Here is a 14,115-nt window from a genome sequence, read left to right as displayed (position 1 = left end):
GGGAATTCCCTCTGTGATTTTTTAAATGTTTTAATTTTTTCCCACAGGTGGTCGTGGGTGGTATTTTCACAGTATATTGGGATTTTTAGCCTCCTCTAGGGTTAGGGAACTTTAGTGTTCTATTTGGTAAGTAAAAGTATACTTTATTCCCAGTGCTTGATTTTTGGAATAAAGAGGGATAAGTCATTTTCCCAGTGCTTTCCTTTTATTTTAAGCAGTGGATACATTTTTACAAACAAATGTTGTAGTGAATCCTAAATTTTAAGATAAGGGAGGATATCTTTTATTAATATCATGTTATTGCTCCCTGGTGCTTCAGACAGTAAAGAATCTGCCTGTGATACAGGAGATGGTTTCAGTCCCTGGGTCAGGCTGATACCCTGGAGAAGGTAATGGCTACCCATTCCAGTATTCTTAGCTATAGAATTCTAGGGTCAGAGGAGCCTGGTAGGAGTTGGACATGACTCAGTGACTAACGCTTTCACTGCATATTTATGATTTGCTAATCATATGCTAAATGCTTTTCATTTAATCATGCTAACAATTCTGGGAAGTGTAGGTATCACTATATCTTTATTTTATGGGTAAAGAAATTGGAAAGTAAAAATCCCTTAAAGTTGTAGCATTTATTTTATAAGTTTAAATATGCAACAGTTACATGTTTTGAAAGGGGTAGAACCCATAAGACTATTTTGATAACTAAAAATGAACTGGTATTTTTTTTGTCTTAATATCCATATTCATTTGTTTATTTTTTTAATTTTAGGTTTTATGGTATTGAGAAAATCCTTGCCTACAGAATAGTTATTACAGATTCTTAAAACCAGCTTGGCTTTTAAGTCCAGTTAAATCTTTTATGAAACTTGAGGATTGAGTAATACATTATTCAAAGCTAAATTACAGTTTATATTTAATTCTTACTTGTAAATATACAGGTTAGACAGGAAGCACCCAAATATATTTAGCAAAACTACCATATGATAGCCAAGTGAAGTCTTACTTGTACCTTTGTTGTCACCCCAGTGTTAGATTTTAGGCCAAGCAGGTGTTCTGCAGTTCTGATGTAGTCCACAGTTGAGAGTGGTGTTAGTGTTAAGTGAGCAGTCACCAACAGATTTGAATGAAAACAAAAGATCAAAAAGGCGAACAACCCAATCAAAAAATGAGCAGAAGATCTAAATTAGACATTTCTCCAAAGAATACATGCGGATAGCCAATAGACACATGTAAAGATGCTCAACATCACTATTAAGGGTTTTTAAAAAATTTATTTAGTTTAGTTTTACTTGGAGGATAATTGCTTTACAATGTTGTGTTGGTTTCTGCCATATATCAGCATGAATCAGCCATAGGTTTTCGGGCGTTCCTTCCCTTTTGAACCTCCCTCCTACTTCCCACCCCATCCCACCCCACTAGGTTGTCACAGAGCACCAAGGTGAGCTCCCTGCATCATACAGATCTGTTTCGAAGAGCTGACTCATTGGAAAAGATTCTGATGCTGGGAGGGATTGGGGGCAGGAGGAGAAGGGGGCGACAGGATGAGATGGCTGGATGGCATCACTGACTTGATGGACGCGAGTCTGAGTGAACTCTGGGAGTTGGTGATGGACAGGGAGTCCTGGCATGCTGCAATTCATGGGGTCGCAAAGAGTCAGACACGACTGAGTGACTGAACTGAACTGAACTGAATATATATGTTTCAATGCTGTTCTCTCAGTTCATCCCGCCCTCTTCCCCTGCTGTGTCCACAAGTCTTTCTCTATGTCTGCTTCTCTACTATTGCCCTGCGGATAGGTTCCTTAGTACCATTTTTCTGTTGCTGTTTAGTAGGTCAGTTTTGTCTCACTTTTCTGTGACCCCATGGACTAGCCTACCAGGCTCCTTTGTCCATTGGATTTTCTAGGCAAGAATACTAGAGTGGGTTGCCATTTCCTTCTCTAGGGAACCATTTTTGTAGATTCCATATATATGTGTTAATACACAATACTTGTTTTTCTCTCTTTGACTTAATTCACTCTGTATGACAAACTATTAAGTGCATCCATCTCACTAGAACTGATACAAATTTGTTCCTTTTTATGGCTGAGTAATATTCTGTTGTATATCACATCACTGCATATTCAGTTCAGTTCAGTTCAGTTGCTCAGTTGTGTCCAGCTCTTTGTGACCCCATGAATTGCAGAACGCCAGGCCTCCCTATCCATCACCAACTCCTGGAGTTCACTCAAACTCACGTCCATCGAGTCGGTGATGCCATCCAGCCATCTCATCCTCTGTCGTCCCCTTCTCCTCCTGCCCCCAATCCCTCCCAGCATCAGGGTCTTTTCCAGTGAAGTCAGCTCTTCGCATGAGGTGGACAAAGTACTGGAGTTTCAGCCTCAGCATCATTCCTTCCAAAGAACACCCAGGACTGATCTCCTTTAGAATGGACTGGTTGGATCTCCTTGCAGTCCAGGGTCCTCTCAAGAGTCTTCTCCAACACCACAGTTCAAAAGCATTAATTCTTAGGTGCTCAGCTTTCTTTGCAGTCCAACTGTCACATCCATACTTGACTACTGGAAAAACCATAGCCTTGACTAGACAGACCCTTGTTGGCAAAGTAATGTCTCTGTTTCTGAATGTGCTATCTAGGTTGGTCATAACTTTCCTTCCAAGGAGTAAGCGTTTTTTAATTTCATGGCTGCAGTCACCATCTGCAGTGATTTTAGAGTCCAAAAAAGTACAAACAATAAATGCCAGAGAGGGGATGGAGAAAAGTGAATCCTTCTACACTGTTGGTGGGAATGTTCTCCATTTCATTACAGTAAATCAACTATAGGTAAAATAAAATTCTGTGAATATGAAAAACAAAAACAACAAAATCAGAGTGAATCAACAGTAGATTCTCCCTTAATTGATGCTCTACCGTAGTAAGAAGTTCAAATACATAGAGAGGCTAACATTAAACGGAGATAACCACATAATACTGGAAATTGTACTTGAGGGGCTTCAATGTATTAAAAATATTACTTATTTAATGGATTTGACTATATATTTTGAAAATTTCTGTTTTAAAAATACTGGCATATGCTGACATACCATTTCCCTAGTTACTCTTGTTTCAGTTGTGCATTTTGGTTTTTAATACGCAAGACTTCATGGAAATAGTTTTCTTAATGTGTTTTTAGAACAGCTTAATAGAGATATAGTTCATATGCCATGCAATTCACCCATTTAAAGCACATAATTCAATGGTTGTATTTTCACAGTTGAGCAACCGCATCAGTTTTAGATCATTTTCATCACCAGAAAAAGAAAAAGGCAGTGTTGTCCAAAAAATGCATTTTCTTCAGACACTCAAACCCCTTTCAGTGTAGCCCAGTGCTTTCATTCTTTGGCTTGCAGAGTCACGTCTCCCATTTCCCTTTTATTCACATAGCTCATTGAGTGGGATGGTAGGTAGAGTGGCCTTTACTGTTTCTTTCCTTTTTCAGTGTTTACATAGTTGAATTCAGTTATGTTAAATGTGTTTAGTGAATCATCTGCATGATAATTTTAAAATTTTCTTTTTGAAATTTTGAAATTTCACCAGGATGTACCTTCCCGCCTTCCCACCCCCCACTTTCTCTTTGGTATTTGGTATACCCATTCAATCTCAAATATTTATTTAGTTCATGGAAATTTATTTAGTTCAGGGAAATTTTCTTCTATTATATCACCTGTTGTTCTCTTCCTTGGATTTGCCTTTGAGATTTCTTTTGCATATAAAATATCTTCCAACTCTAACTTTTTGTTTTTGTTTTTTGGAAGTTGATTGAGAACTCTGTCAAAAGCTTGCCCAGCAAAATTTTTATTTTCTTGTCTCCTAATATTTTCACATGTCTCCTTTTCATGACTATCTGGTTTTAGTTTTTTGTATCCGTAGCCTCTCACATATCTCAGATAGCACTTAAAAGTAGAAACTTCTTTTCTGTAAATTGTTTCCTTCTGGAGTGGTTATTCTTTAATTCACCTTGAACCTTCTCTTTCACATAGTTAATTTCTTTCAGAAACCTGGGATCCTTGGTTGTCTTTTTGTTCTATGAATCTTAGATATTATTGATTACTATAGCTAGCTGTTGTGTTTCGTTTGTAGTTATGTAGGTAGCTAGGTAGTTCTTTTTCCCTGAAGTTTTCCCTTTGAATGGGGAGACTCGTCTGTAGTTTAGTGGGTTGCAGAGTTGCTTCTCTTCTTGCCTCATGGATGAATAGTAAGTAGGGAGGTGGGAGGTTGCAATGCTCACACTTGCCAAAATGAGGAGGCCTTTAAAGACTAGAAGTGAAAAATGCTAGTTGTGTCTCTATCAGCTTCTGAGTGGAGTTGCCTTTGCTTTACATTTCCCCTCCTCTGTGTCTGTTTTAAAGGTCTGAAATTACTTTATACTTGGCTCTGTTTGTGTCTTGGGCCCTAACATACTCAACACGGAATCATTTCTGTAATTTGGCTAACTTTGATTTAAAGAGCAGCAGATTTCTGGCTTTCGCCTGAGAGTAAAACCTATTGATGAGATTGTTCTGTTCAGTTTTGATTAGAAGTTTAACATAGTTCTAATATTAAGTGTTGTAAGTTCTCAGTAAGTGTTGCCTGTGTTTTATTATTACAAATGTATATGATCTTTTGTGTTATGTGATAGAAAAGTGATTTGTAACTTTTCCGATTCACTTTGTTGTATACCTGAAATGTTGTAGATCAACTATACTTCAGTTTTTAAAAAAAACTTAAAAAATAGCTTTTTTAATAGAGTATGTATATATCTCTTAATTTTTGGTTTGGAGATTTTGGCTTGAGAACTCTTTTATCTATACTAAACTTTTGTTTTACTCTATTTGGTAGTGTTTTTGTTTATATTGTTATGAATTTGCATACTTTGGGTGAAGATTACAGCTCTTAAGGGAGGAAGAAGGGATACTAAAAAGTATGAATGAAGAATGATAATAATGTTACTTTTCTTTTTTTGCTTTTTCAGTTTGAGCAGAAAACTGGTGCAGTTTTTGATGAAATTGTAGAGAACTGTAAGTACCATTCGGAAAAAAAAAAACCCAAAACAATGGTGTTTTAGATAGTAAATACAAGTCTAGAGAAGGCATTTATCTATAACTGTGATTAGTTAGGGCTAATTAATGTGATGGTCCAATTTGATTTGGTTTAGATCTTATCACACCCTCTTAGTGTTTTAATAAAGTTAATCTGACTTGTAAGAATCACTCTTTTCTTTAAATATTCTTTAAATATGTAGTTATTACTATTGAAATATAGCCATGGTTTGTGTATGTGTGGATCATATTGAACTTATCACTCAAGCTTTGTTTACAGGGTCTCTTAATTCTATCTTCATATTTTTTCCATTGTTACATTATTTTCTTAAAAGAAACTTTGTTTCTTAGATTATAAAAGTAATACATTCAATTTTATAATACAAAAATGAATAAAGCAGAAAATAAAAACCTTATCTTTACCATTCTCCAAAGAGAATCTGGTTTGAAAGTGTAATATATATCTTTCCAGACTTTTTTCTATGAATGTAAATATATATCTTTATGTGATGGGTGGGAAGAATGTAGTGTTCTTGCATTTTTCATACAACTGCCTGGACATCTTCTGTTAGTGTTTATGGACCCATTTTATCCTTTTTAGTGTGTACTCAGTATTTTACTGTCTCACTGTACTATAAGTTAACCAGATTCCTCCTTTACATGTGTGATATTATTTTCAACTTTTTACTGTTACAGTGTTAAGTATGCATTTCTATTATCTACTTATTGAAGTGTTTTTGTAGAATAAATTTCAAGAATAGAATTTTTCCTTCCAGTTTTATTGAGATATAATTGACATGTTTTGCCTTATGTGCATCATTAAATGATTACCACGGTACGTTTAGTGAATCTAAGAGTAGAATTGATGAATCATCAAAGGATGTTTGTGCACTTGTTTATGATGGATAATTTTCATCATCTGAAATTCCTGAGGCAAGGGAAATGTGCTTTGCTTTTGTTTTCTGTTTACCTTCACTAAAGGGATCTCTTAGTACCTTCTTTCTCTTTGGAATTAGTTTGTTAATATTTTTTGAGTGATAACAGTTCTTTAGACTACATATTGAAAAGTAACTAGCGCTCCTGATCTTCAGTGGATTTAATTATTAAATGTCCTTTTTGTTGCATGCACGTTTCAAAACTAGACTTTTGCTTGCTTGTCTCAAGAAAAAAGATTTAGAAGTATACTGGTGTATTTCACAGAAATCAGGAAGGAGATAAAGAACACATTTCCTCCAGGGAACTCAATGAAACGTGATCATGGGCCCGTTCTCTCTACTACTGCCAAAAAGCAGTTATGCTCCAGTGACTTTTAGTCTTTTTCTGTATCCATTTTAGATTTTAAGTTCCTAGTAAAAAGATTATAATTGGTCCAGCTGGTTTTTCTTTGAACCAGTCGTCTGTGATCAGGGGAACAGGGTCAAAAAGTAAAACATGCTGTTAGAAGGTATTCCTCAGCCTTTACTTCTCACTTTCAGCAAGTAATTTTTGATTTCCTGCTTCTGGATATGCCTTTGCTCAAGTCTGTGTGCCAGAAATAGTAATTAATAGTAATAATAATTAATCAAATAGCTTTCTAATGATGCTTTTGATTGGATACTTTTTTTGTGAAAGATGTTGCAGTAACAGCAATTTTAAAGCCAAAATCTCAATGCAGTAATAAGCATGCTGCTATATGTGGGTCTTTACACAGAACATTTGGAATTTATGTTTCTGGTGCAGGTACTCTTTTTTGCTCCAGCCCTGCAGACATTTTTAGGCTAGGGGTTTGCAAGCAGGGGATTTTAAACCAAATTTTGAATGCAAATGGTGTGGTAAAGATTAGTGTTTATCTCCCTCTTTCTGGTAGTTTATAATTAAGGGGCTGTTGAAGGCAGAGAAGAAACTAGCTTGGAAGAGGAGGCTGCTCTGCCTCTACAAGGGAGCTCAGGAACACAGACCTCTACATACAGAGAGAAGGGCAGACTGATATATAGACGGTATTCTGGAAGTTTCTGATTCCAAAGATGGTCATTTGAGGCCTACCATTTTGTCTTGATGTCCAGAAAAAAAGGAGATTCACTGTTTCTCAGGCAGGTGCCTGAAGATGTCTTGTGTAATACCAGACCTAACTGTGTGCTCATTGCCCAAGACTACTAGGATTGGAACTTCAAATATTTGTTTTATAAATCAAGTTCAGCCCTTCTAGGGTGCAACCTTTTGGCAAACTACAGTGTCTGCTAATGTAACCCCATCAGTGAGGACTTCGGGAAATTTGGTTTAAACATGAAAATAGTTAAATTGGTGTTCCAAATATATAGTGTTGTCAATGAAAGAGATTTAAAAGAAAAAAGAAAAATCTTCAATATTTTATGCAAATCAGAAGAGAAAGTAGAGTTGTCCACCTTCTAGTTTGTCATTTGTCTGGAGAATTGTGCTGTCGATTTTTTAAGGTAACATGTTGATAGTAGAAATGACTGATGTATAACTCATGTTCCTTTAACCATTGCTTCACATTATTGATGTGCAGTTTGAAAGAAGTTCAAAAATAATTTTTATTGACATATTGTTTATTTACAATGTCAATTTCTGCTGTATAGCAAAGTGCGTTATACATTTTTTTACTATTCATTTCCATTTATAGGATATTGAATATAGTTCCCTGTGTTTATACAGTAGGACCTGGTTGTTGAGAGATTTTTTAAAAAATGCTTTTAGATAACTGCTTCTTTAAATCAAGGACTTGCATCAATTGAATGGCTCTAAGGTAACCACCAGGGAAGAATCCACTTGCCAGTGCAGTTTCAATCCCTGGATTGGGAGGATCTCCTGGAGAAGGAAATGGCCACCCACTCTGATATTCTCACCTGGGAAATCCTATGGACAAAGGAACCTGATGGGCTACAGTCCGTGGGGTTGCAAAAGAGTCAGACACGACTTGGCGACTAAATGATAAAAACAAAGATAACCACTTGGTCATTTACCAGTGGTTAATTTTCTTAATGATAGAAAAAGCTCATTGAATATAACAGACTCAACAACTTCAAGGGAAAAAATAAGAGCATTGTTGAATTTTCATGTGCAGTCTTTGGATTAAAAAACTATTCATATTGTTTTGATCACTTGCAGTATACCAGTTTGTTTGTGAAAAACTTTACATGTATTACTTTTTAAAAATCTTGATCATTATATAATTGGTAGATTAGATTCAACTATGTGTTGATATAACAGAAACACAATAGAAAAACTTATTTTCCATGTGAAAAAAGCCTAGATGAAAAAATGCTCTGGATATCAGGAATACAGGGTGTTCTGGTTTTCTTTATCATTTCCTTAGCATATGGCTTCCATTCTCTGATGTTTTGAGATGCCTGCTGTATCTTCAGCTTGTGATGGGTTAGGGAGGAAGGCAAAAAGGCATACTTCTCAATGGAATCAGCCTCTTAAAGAACTTTCCTAGAAACTCTACATATATACATTGGTTTCCATTTCATTAGCCATCCTGATTTTGAAGAAAACTAGGTTTGTCCTTTAGCTGTGCCTGTTGGTGCCAACAGTAAAATTAAGGATCTCTTAATGAAGGGAAAGGGAATTGTTACCAGGTATGTAATCTATGCCATAACAACCCTCTAGATGAAGATATTACAGCTGTTTCTGTGTTACTAAGGAGGAAACTAAGGCTTAGAGACATCATTTAAAGTGGTACAACCAGGATTTGAATGCAGATTTATCTTTAACTCCCAAGCTCCTCTAAGCTCCTCTTAAATCTCTTGTTACCTATTTCTGAACTGCCCCCTAGTTCACTGGAATCACAGGTTTTGAATAGTAATTGTTATTTGGTAGAAATAAAAGAATATTTTGTAAAGTAATTTAGAGATATTTTAATGAGTGTTAACCATGACAGGTTTTTGGGACTGTCTATCAGCAGTCAAGAATCCGCTTGTAATTCAGGAGACACAGGAGATGTGGGTTCAATCCCTGAGTTTGGAAGATTCCTCTGGAGGAGGGCATGGCAACCCACTCCAGTGTTATTGCATGGAGAATTGCCATGAACAAGGGATCCTGATAGGCTCCCGTCCATAGAGTTGCAGAGTCAGGCGCAACTGAGCACACACAGCGTCAACGTCAGTTTGTGTTTGAATTATAAAATATCTGTCCTGTCAGTGCAGTTCAATTTTTAAAAGAACTAATAAAGTTGAGCAGTGTTTTTTTTTAAACCTCAGAGCTACTTAAAAATTTCTGTTTATATGGCCTATTGCTGAGTATTGTTTTTGTCCTTCCAGCATTTGAAGGAATATCTTCTTTATGAAAATGTTGAAATCAAAACCTAGAGTTGTCTTTAAAGATATAAGCATGGGTATAAAACTGAGATGACTTTAACTTAAAACACGTCACCATTCTTAATAATTTTCTATTTATTAAATAAAAACATAGATTCTTTTTGAATTAAGCATTGTATTTTTAAACTAATTTTTTCTTTATTTCTATGTTGCTAAAAGGAATATGTATTTGAAAACAAGTTACACTTTTATTTCAAGACGGTTATCTTTAAAACTGAGTGGTGACAGCATAACTTTGAGACTGAAAGGAAGACATGAGTTGTATATGAATTTTAGTTTATGTTGATAACTAGTATAAAAGATTGGTAGAGTTGAAAGTATAAGATAAATGTTTAAATATAAGATGATTCAAATACAGGGTTCTCATCCATTTACCAATGAAAAGATCATAACACTTAAGTTTTTAATATCTACAGTGCATGTTGTCTTAGACATATAGATGAAAATCAGATGTCTGTTGATCATGTTAATTCAACTACTTGTTAATTTAAATATATACATCTTTAAGCTTCATGTTAAGCAATATTAATTTAGAAAATACTCCTTTTCTCACAGTTATTTTGTGAAAGAATTTTAAGTACCTAACATGCATGTTTTAGAAATTTGACCTTGTTATCACTAGTGTCATTTCTTAAATCAGTTAATAATTTTCTAGAGCCTACTGTCTAAATTATTTAAGATAAAACATAGTTTGAATTTGCATTCTTATTACTGATAATGTGCTGCTTAACAGATCACCATAAACTTCGTGGTTTACAACGACAATTTTATTATGCTTGTCGATCTATGGCTCAGATATTCCGAAACGATACATGTGAGATATCTTGTTTTTGTTCTGCAATATCTTGTTTCTTGGCTAGGAAGATTTGAAAACTCAGTAGGGAGAATCTGGAAGTGTGTTGTGTATCACATTTATCCTTTCATCTGTTGATGGACATTTAATTTACTTCTATGTCTTAGCTATTGTAAATAGTGCTGCTGTGAACACTGGTGTGCATGTATCTTTTCAAATTAGTGTTTCATGTTTCTTGGATATGTGTCCAGGAATGGAATTGCTGGGTCATATAGTAACTTTTTAGTTTTTTAAGAAAACTTCAGATTGTTTAGTGACTGTCTCAGTTTACATTCCCACTAACAGTATAGGAAGCTTCCTTTTCCTCTATGGTCTCTCCAGCATTTATTATTTGTGAACTTGTTGATGATGGCCATTCTGACCAGTGTGAGGTGATACCTCATTGTAGTTTTGATTGGCATTTTTCTAGTAATTAGCTATCGGAGAAGGCAATGGCACCCCACTGCAGTACTCTTGCCTGGAAAATCCCATGGGTGGAGGAGCCTGGTAGGCTGCAGTCCATGGGGTTGCTAAGAGTCCGACACGACTGAGCGACTTCCCTTTCACTTTTCACTTTCATGCATTGGAGAAGGAAATGGCAACCTACTCCAGTGTTCTTGCCTGGAGAATCCTAGGGACAGGGGAGCCTGGTGGGTTGTTGTCTATGGGGTCGCACAGAGGTGGACACGACTGAAGCGACTCAGCAGCAGTAGCAGCAGTAATTAGCTATGCAGAGCATCTTTTCATGTGCCTGTTGACCATCTGTATGTCTTTAGAGAAATGTCTATTTAGGTCTTAAGCCCATTTTTTGGAGTGAGTTGTTTTTTTGATACTGAGTTGTATGATGTGTTTGCTTATTTTGGAAATTAAGGCTTTGCCGGTCACATTGTTAGCAAATATTTTCTTCCATTCTGTAGGTAGGCTGTCTTTTTTTTTTTTTTTTTTTAATGGTTTTCCTTTGCTGTGCAAAAGCTTTTAAGTTTGGTTAGGTTCCATTTATTTTTGCTTTTACTTCTTTTACCTTGAGAGACTGATCTAAGAAAATTTTATGTCTGAGAATGGTTTGCTTATGTTCTCCTCTAGGAATTTAAGGTTTCATGTCTTATCTTTAAGTTTTTAAGTCATTTTGAGTTTATTTTGATGTCTGGTGTTAGGGAGTGGTCTAACTTCAGTGATTTATATGACACTGTCCAATTTGCCCAACACCACTTACTAGAAAGACTGTCTTTTCTCCATTGTATATTCTTGCCTCCTTTGTTGAGGATTAATTGACTGTAGGAATGTGGGCATATTTCTGGCCTCTATTTTGTCTATTGATCCATACATCTGTTTTTGTGCCAATACCTTCATGTTTTGATTACTGTAGGTTTGCAGTATTGTCTGAAGTCTGGGATGTTATTCCTCTACCTTTGTTCTTTTCCCTCTGAACTACTTTGGCAATTCTTGGTCTTTTGTGATTCTGTGTAAATTTTAGGATCATTTGTGGAAAATGTCATGGATAATTTGATAGGGATTATATTAAATCAGTAGATTGTGGTGTATAGTATGACCATTTTAGCAGTATTCTTCAAATCTGATATCAGTATTTTATAGTTTTCAGCATATGTCTTTTACCTGCTTGGTTAGGTTTATTCCTGTTTTTTGCTTAAAACAATTTTAAATGTTAATTATTTTTAAACTTTCTGTTTGTGACTTCACTGTTAGTGTAAAGAAATGCAACAGATTTCTATATATTGAACTGTGTCCTATTATCTTGCTGAATTCATTTGTTCTAATTGTTTTGTGTGGAGTCTTTAGGGTTTTTTAATATAGAATATTGTATCATCTGCATACAGTGACAATTTTACTTCTTCCCTTCCAATTTGGATATGTGTTCTTGTTCTCGTCTGATTGCTGTGGCTAAGATTTCCAGTACTGTGTTGAAGAGCAGTGATGAGGGTGGACATGCTTGTACTGTTCCAGAATTTAGCAGGAAGGCTTTTAGGCTTTCACTGTGGGGTGTTACACTGACTGTGGGTTTGTCAAAAATAGCTTTTATTATGTTGAAATATGTTCCCTTTGTACTTGTTTTGGTGAGTTTTTATCATGAATGGGTGTTGAATTTTATCATTTAGTTTCTGTTGCCTTATTGGTTTTCAGTTTGGAAAATCTGTCCATTGATGTCAGTGGGGTTTTAAAATCTCCTACTGTTGTGTTCCCCTCAGTTTCTTTTTTTATTTCTGTTAGTATGATGTTTTATGTGTTTAGGTGCTCCTGTATTCATGATCCTTTTGTCATTATATAGTGTCCTTCTTTGTCTGCCTGTATGACGTTTGCTTTAAAATCATTTTTTTTCCTCAATGTTGCTATCTCTTTCTTGTTATTGCCATTTACATGAAATACATTTTCCATCCCCTCACTTTCAATCTGTTCATCTCTGTTGCCCTAAAGTGGGTCTCTTGTAAGCAGTATAATTGTACATTCTTGTTTTATTATCCAATCAGCCATCATGTGTCTTTTGATTGCAGCTTTTACTCCATTGACATTTATAATTGTTATTGATAAATATGTATTTATTGCCATTTTTCCTTGCCTGTCTTTATAGTTTTCAACCACATTTTCATTATTGATCAGTATATTGTTTGGTTTTTCTTATTTATGAATTTCGTGTTATTTTTGAATCATTCTATATGTTACCACTTTGTTTTTTCATTATACTTGCTATTTGTCTGTATTCCTTGTTTAGCTCTCATTCATTCATCACTGATGTGTAATTCGTTATTAACGCTCACCCTAATAATTTCTGTTTATTCATTTTTAAATGTGGTAAAAAACACATAATGCAGAATTTACCATCTTAATCATTTTTAAGTGTACAGTTTCGTAATATTAAATACGTTCACATTTTTGTGCAGCAAATCTCTGGAACTATTTTGTCTTGCAAAACTGAAATTTCTATACCCATTGAACAAAAATACCCTCCCCTCTTACGGTTTATGTGTTGTAACATGTATTAGGGTTTCCTTCCTTTTTAAGAATGAGTAATACTCTGTTGTATGGCTAATACCACATTTTGTTTGTCTGTTTACCTATTGATGGGCATTTGGGTTGTTTCTGCCTCTTAGTCTGTGTGAGTAATGCTGTAAATAGCACCTTTTGATATGCTTGTTGCCCATTTGTCTTATAGCAGAAATGTGTTTTTCAACTCTTATGACTATTTTTGGTTTTTTATTCTTACTGTTGATTTATGAGTTCTCTATGTATTCTGGGTATTATTCCTTATCAGATGTATGATTTGCAAATACTTTATTCCATTCCATGTGATGTCCTTTTACTCTGTTGATAGTTTCTTTGGATGTGCAGAAGTTTTAAAAATTGTTTGTCCCATTTGTTTATTTTTGCTATTGTTGCCTGTGCTTTTGGTGTCATATACAAAAATTTATTGCCTAATCCAATGTAATGAAAGTTTTTCCCTATTTTTTCTTTTAGGAGTTTTATACTTTTAGGTCTTCTGTTTAAGATATATCACAATTTCAAAATCTATTTTACTGTTTATAGACTTCTTGATATTTCTAGTTTTTCCATTGCGAATCTTTCCTCTGTGAACATCCTTGTATGTCTTTTGATTCATATAAGAAAGTATCATGTGGGGAATTCATGTAAAATCTATTATGGTGAGTCTCTGTCAGAAAGCAAATTTAGAATCTTTTGGCTTAAGACAGGAATTGGCTAACTGTTTCTCTAAAAGGCTAGAATCTAGTAAATATTTTAGATATTATGCCATCTCTGTTGCAGCTTATTCAACTCTGTCTGTTCAGCATGAAAGCAACCATAGACGATACATGAAGAGGTTAGTGTTTGTTTTCAATGAAACTTTACTGGCACTGAATTTTGAATTTAGCATTATTTTCATGTGTCTTTTTTGTTTTTTAACTG

At 35.0% G+C, this 14,115-nt stretch overlaps 1 protein-coding gene across 5 annotated transcripts in view; it reads left to right on the top strand.

The window, feature by feature from the left end:
* Positions 1 to 14,115, top strand: part of ZMYM4 (zinc finger MYM-type containing 4) — a 164,804-nt gene that overhangs the window by 45,870 nt on the left and 104,819 nt on the right. For 3 of the 5 annotated variants that reach the window (XM_040231724.1, XM_040231725.1, XM_040231727.1), the window contains one exon: positions 4,986 to 5,031. In XM_040231724.1, the coding sequence (XP_040087658.1) occupies positions 4,986 to 5,031 (46 nt within the window). Of the gene's footprint in view, positions 1 to 4,677; positions 5,032 to 14,115 lie in introns of those variants that run through there. The other 2 variants (XM_040231723.1, XM_040231722.1) reach the window with 2 other exon arrangements.

Source organism: Oryx dammah, unplaced genomic scaffold, assembly GCF_014754425.2.
Source record: "Oryx dammah isolate SB20612 unplaced genomic scaffold, SCBI_Odam_1.1 HiC_scaffold_28, whole genome shotgun sequence".
NCBI lineage: Eukaryota > Metazoa > Chordata > Mammalia > Artiodactyla > Bovidae > Oryx > Oryx dammah.
Note: the sequence above shows the minus strand (reverse complement) of the source record. Positions and strands in the feature narration are given on the sequence as shown.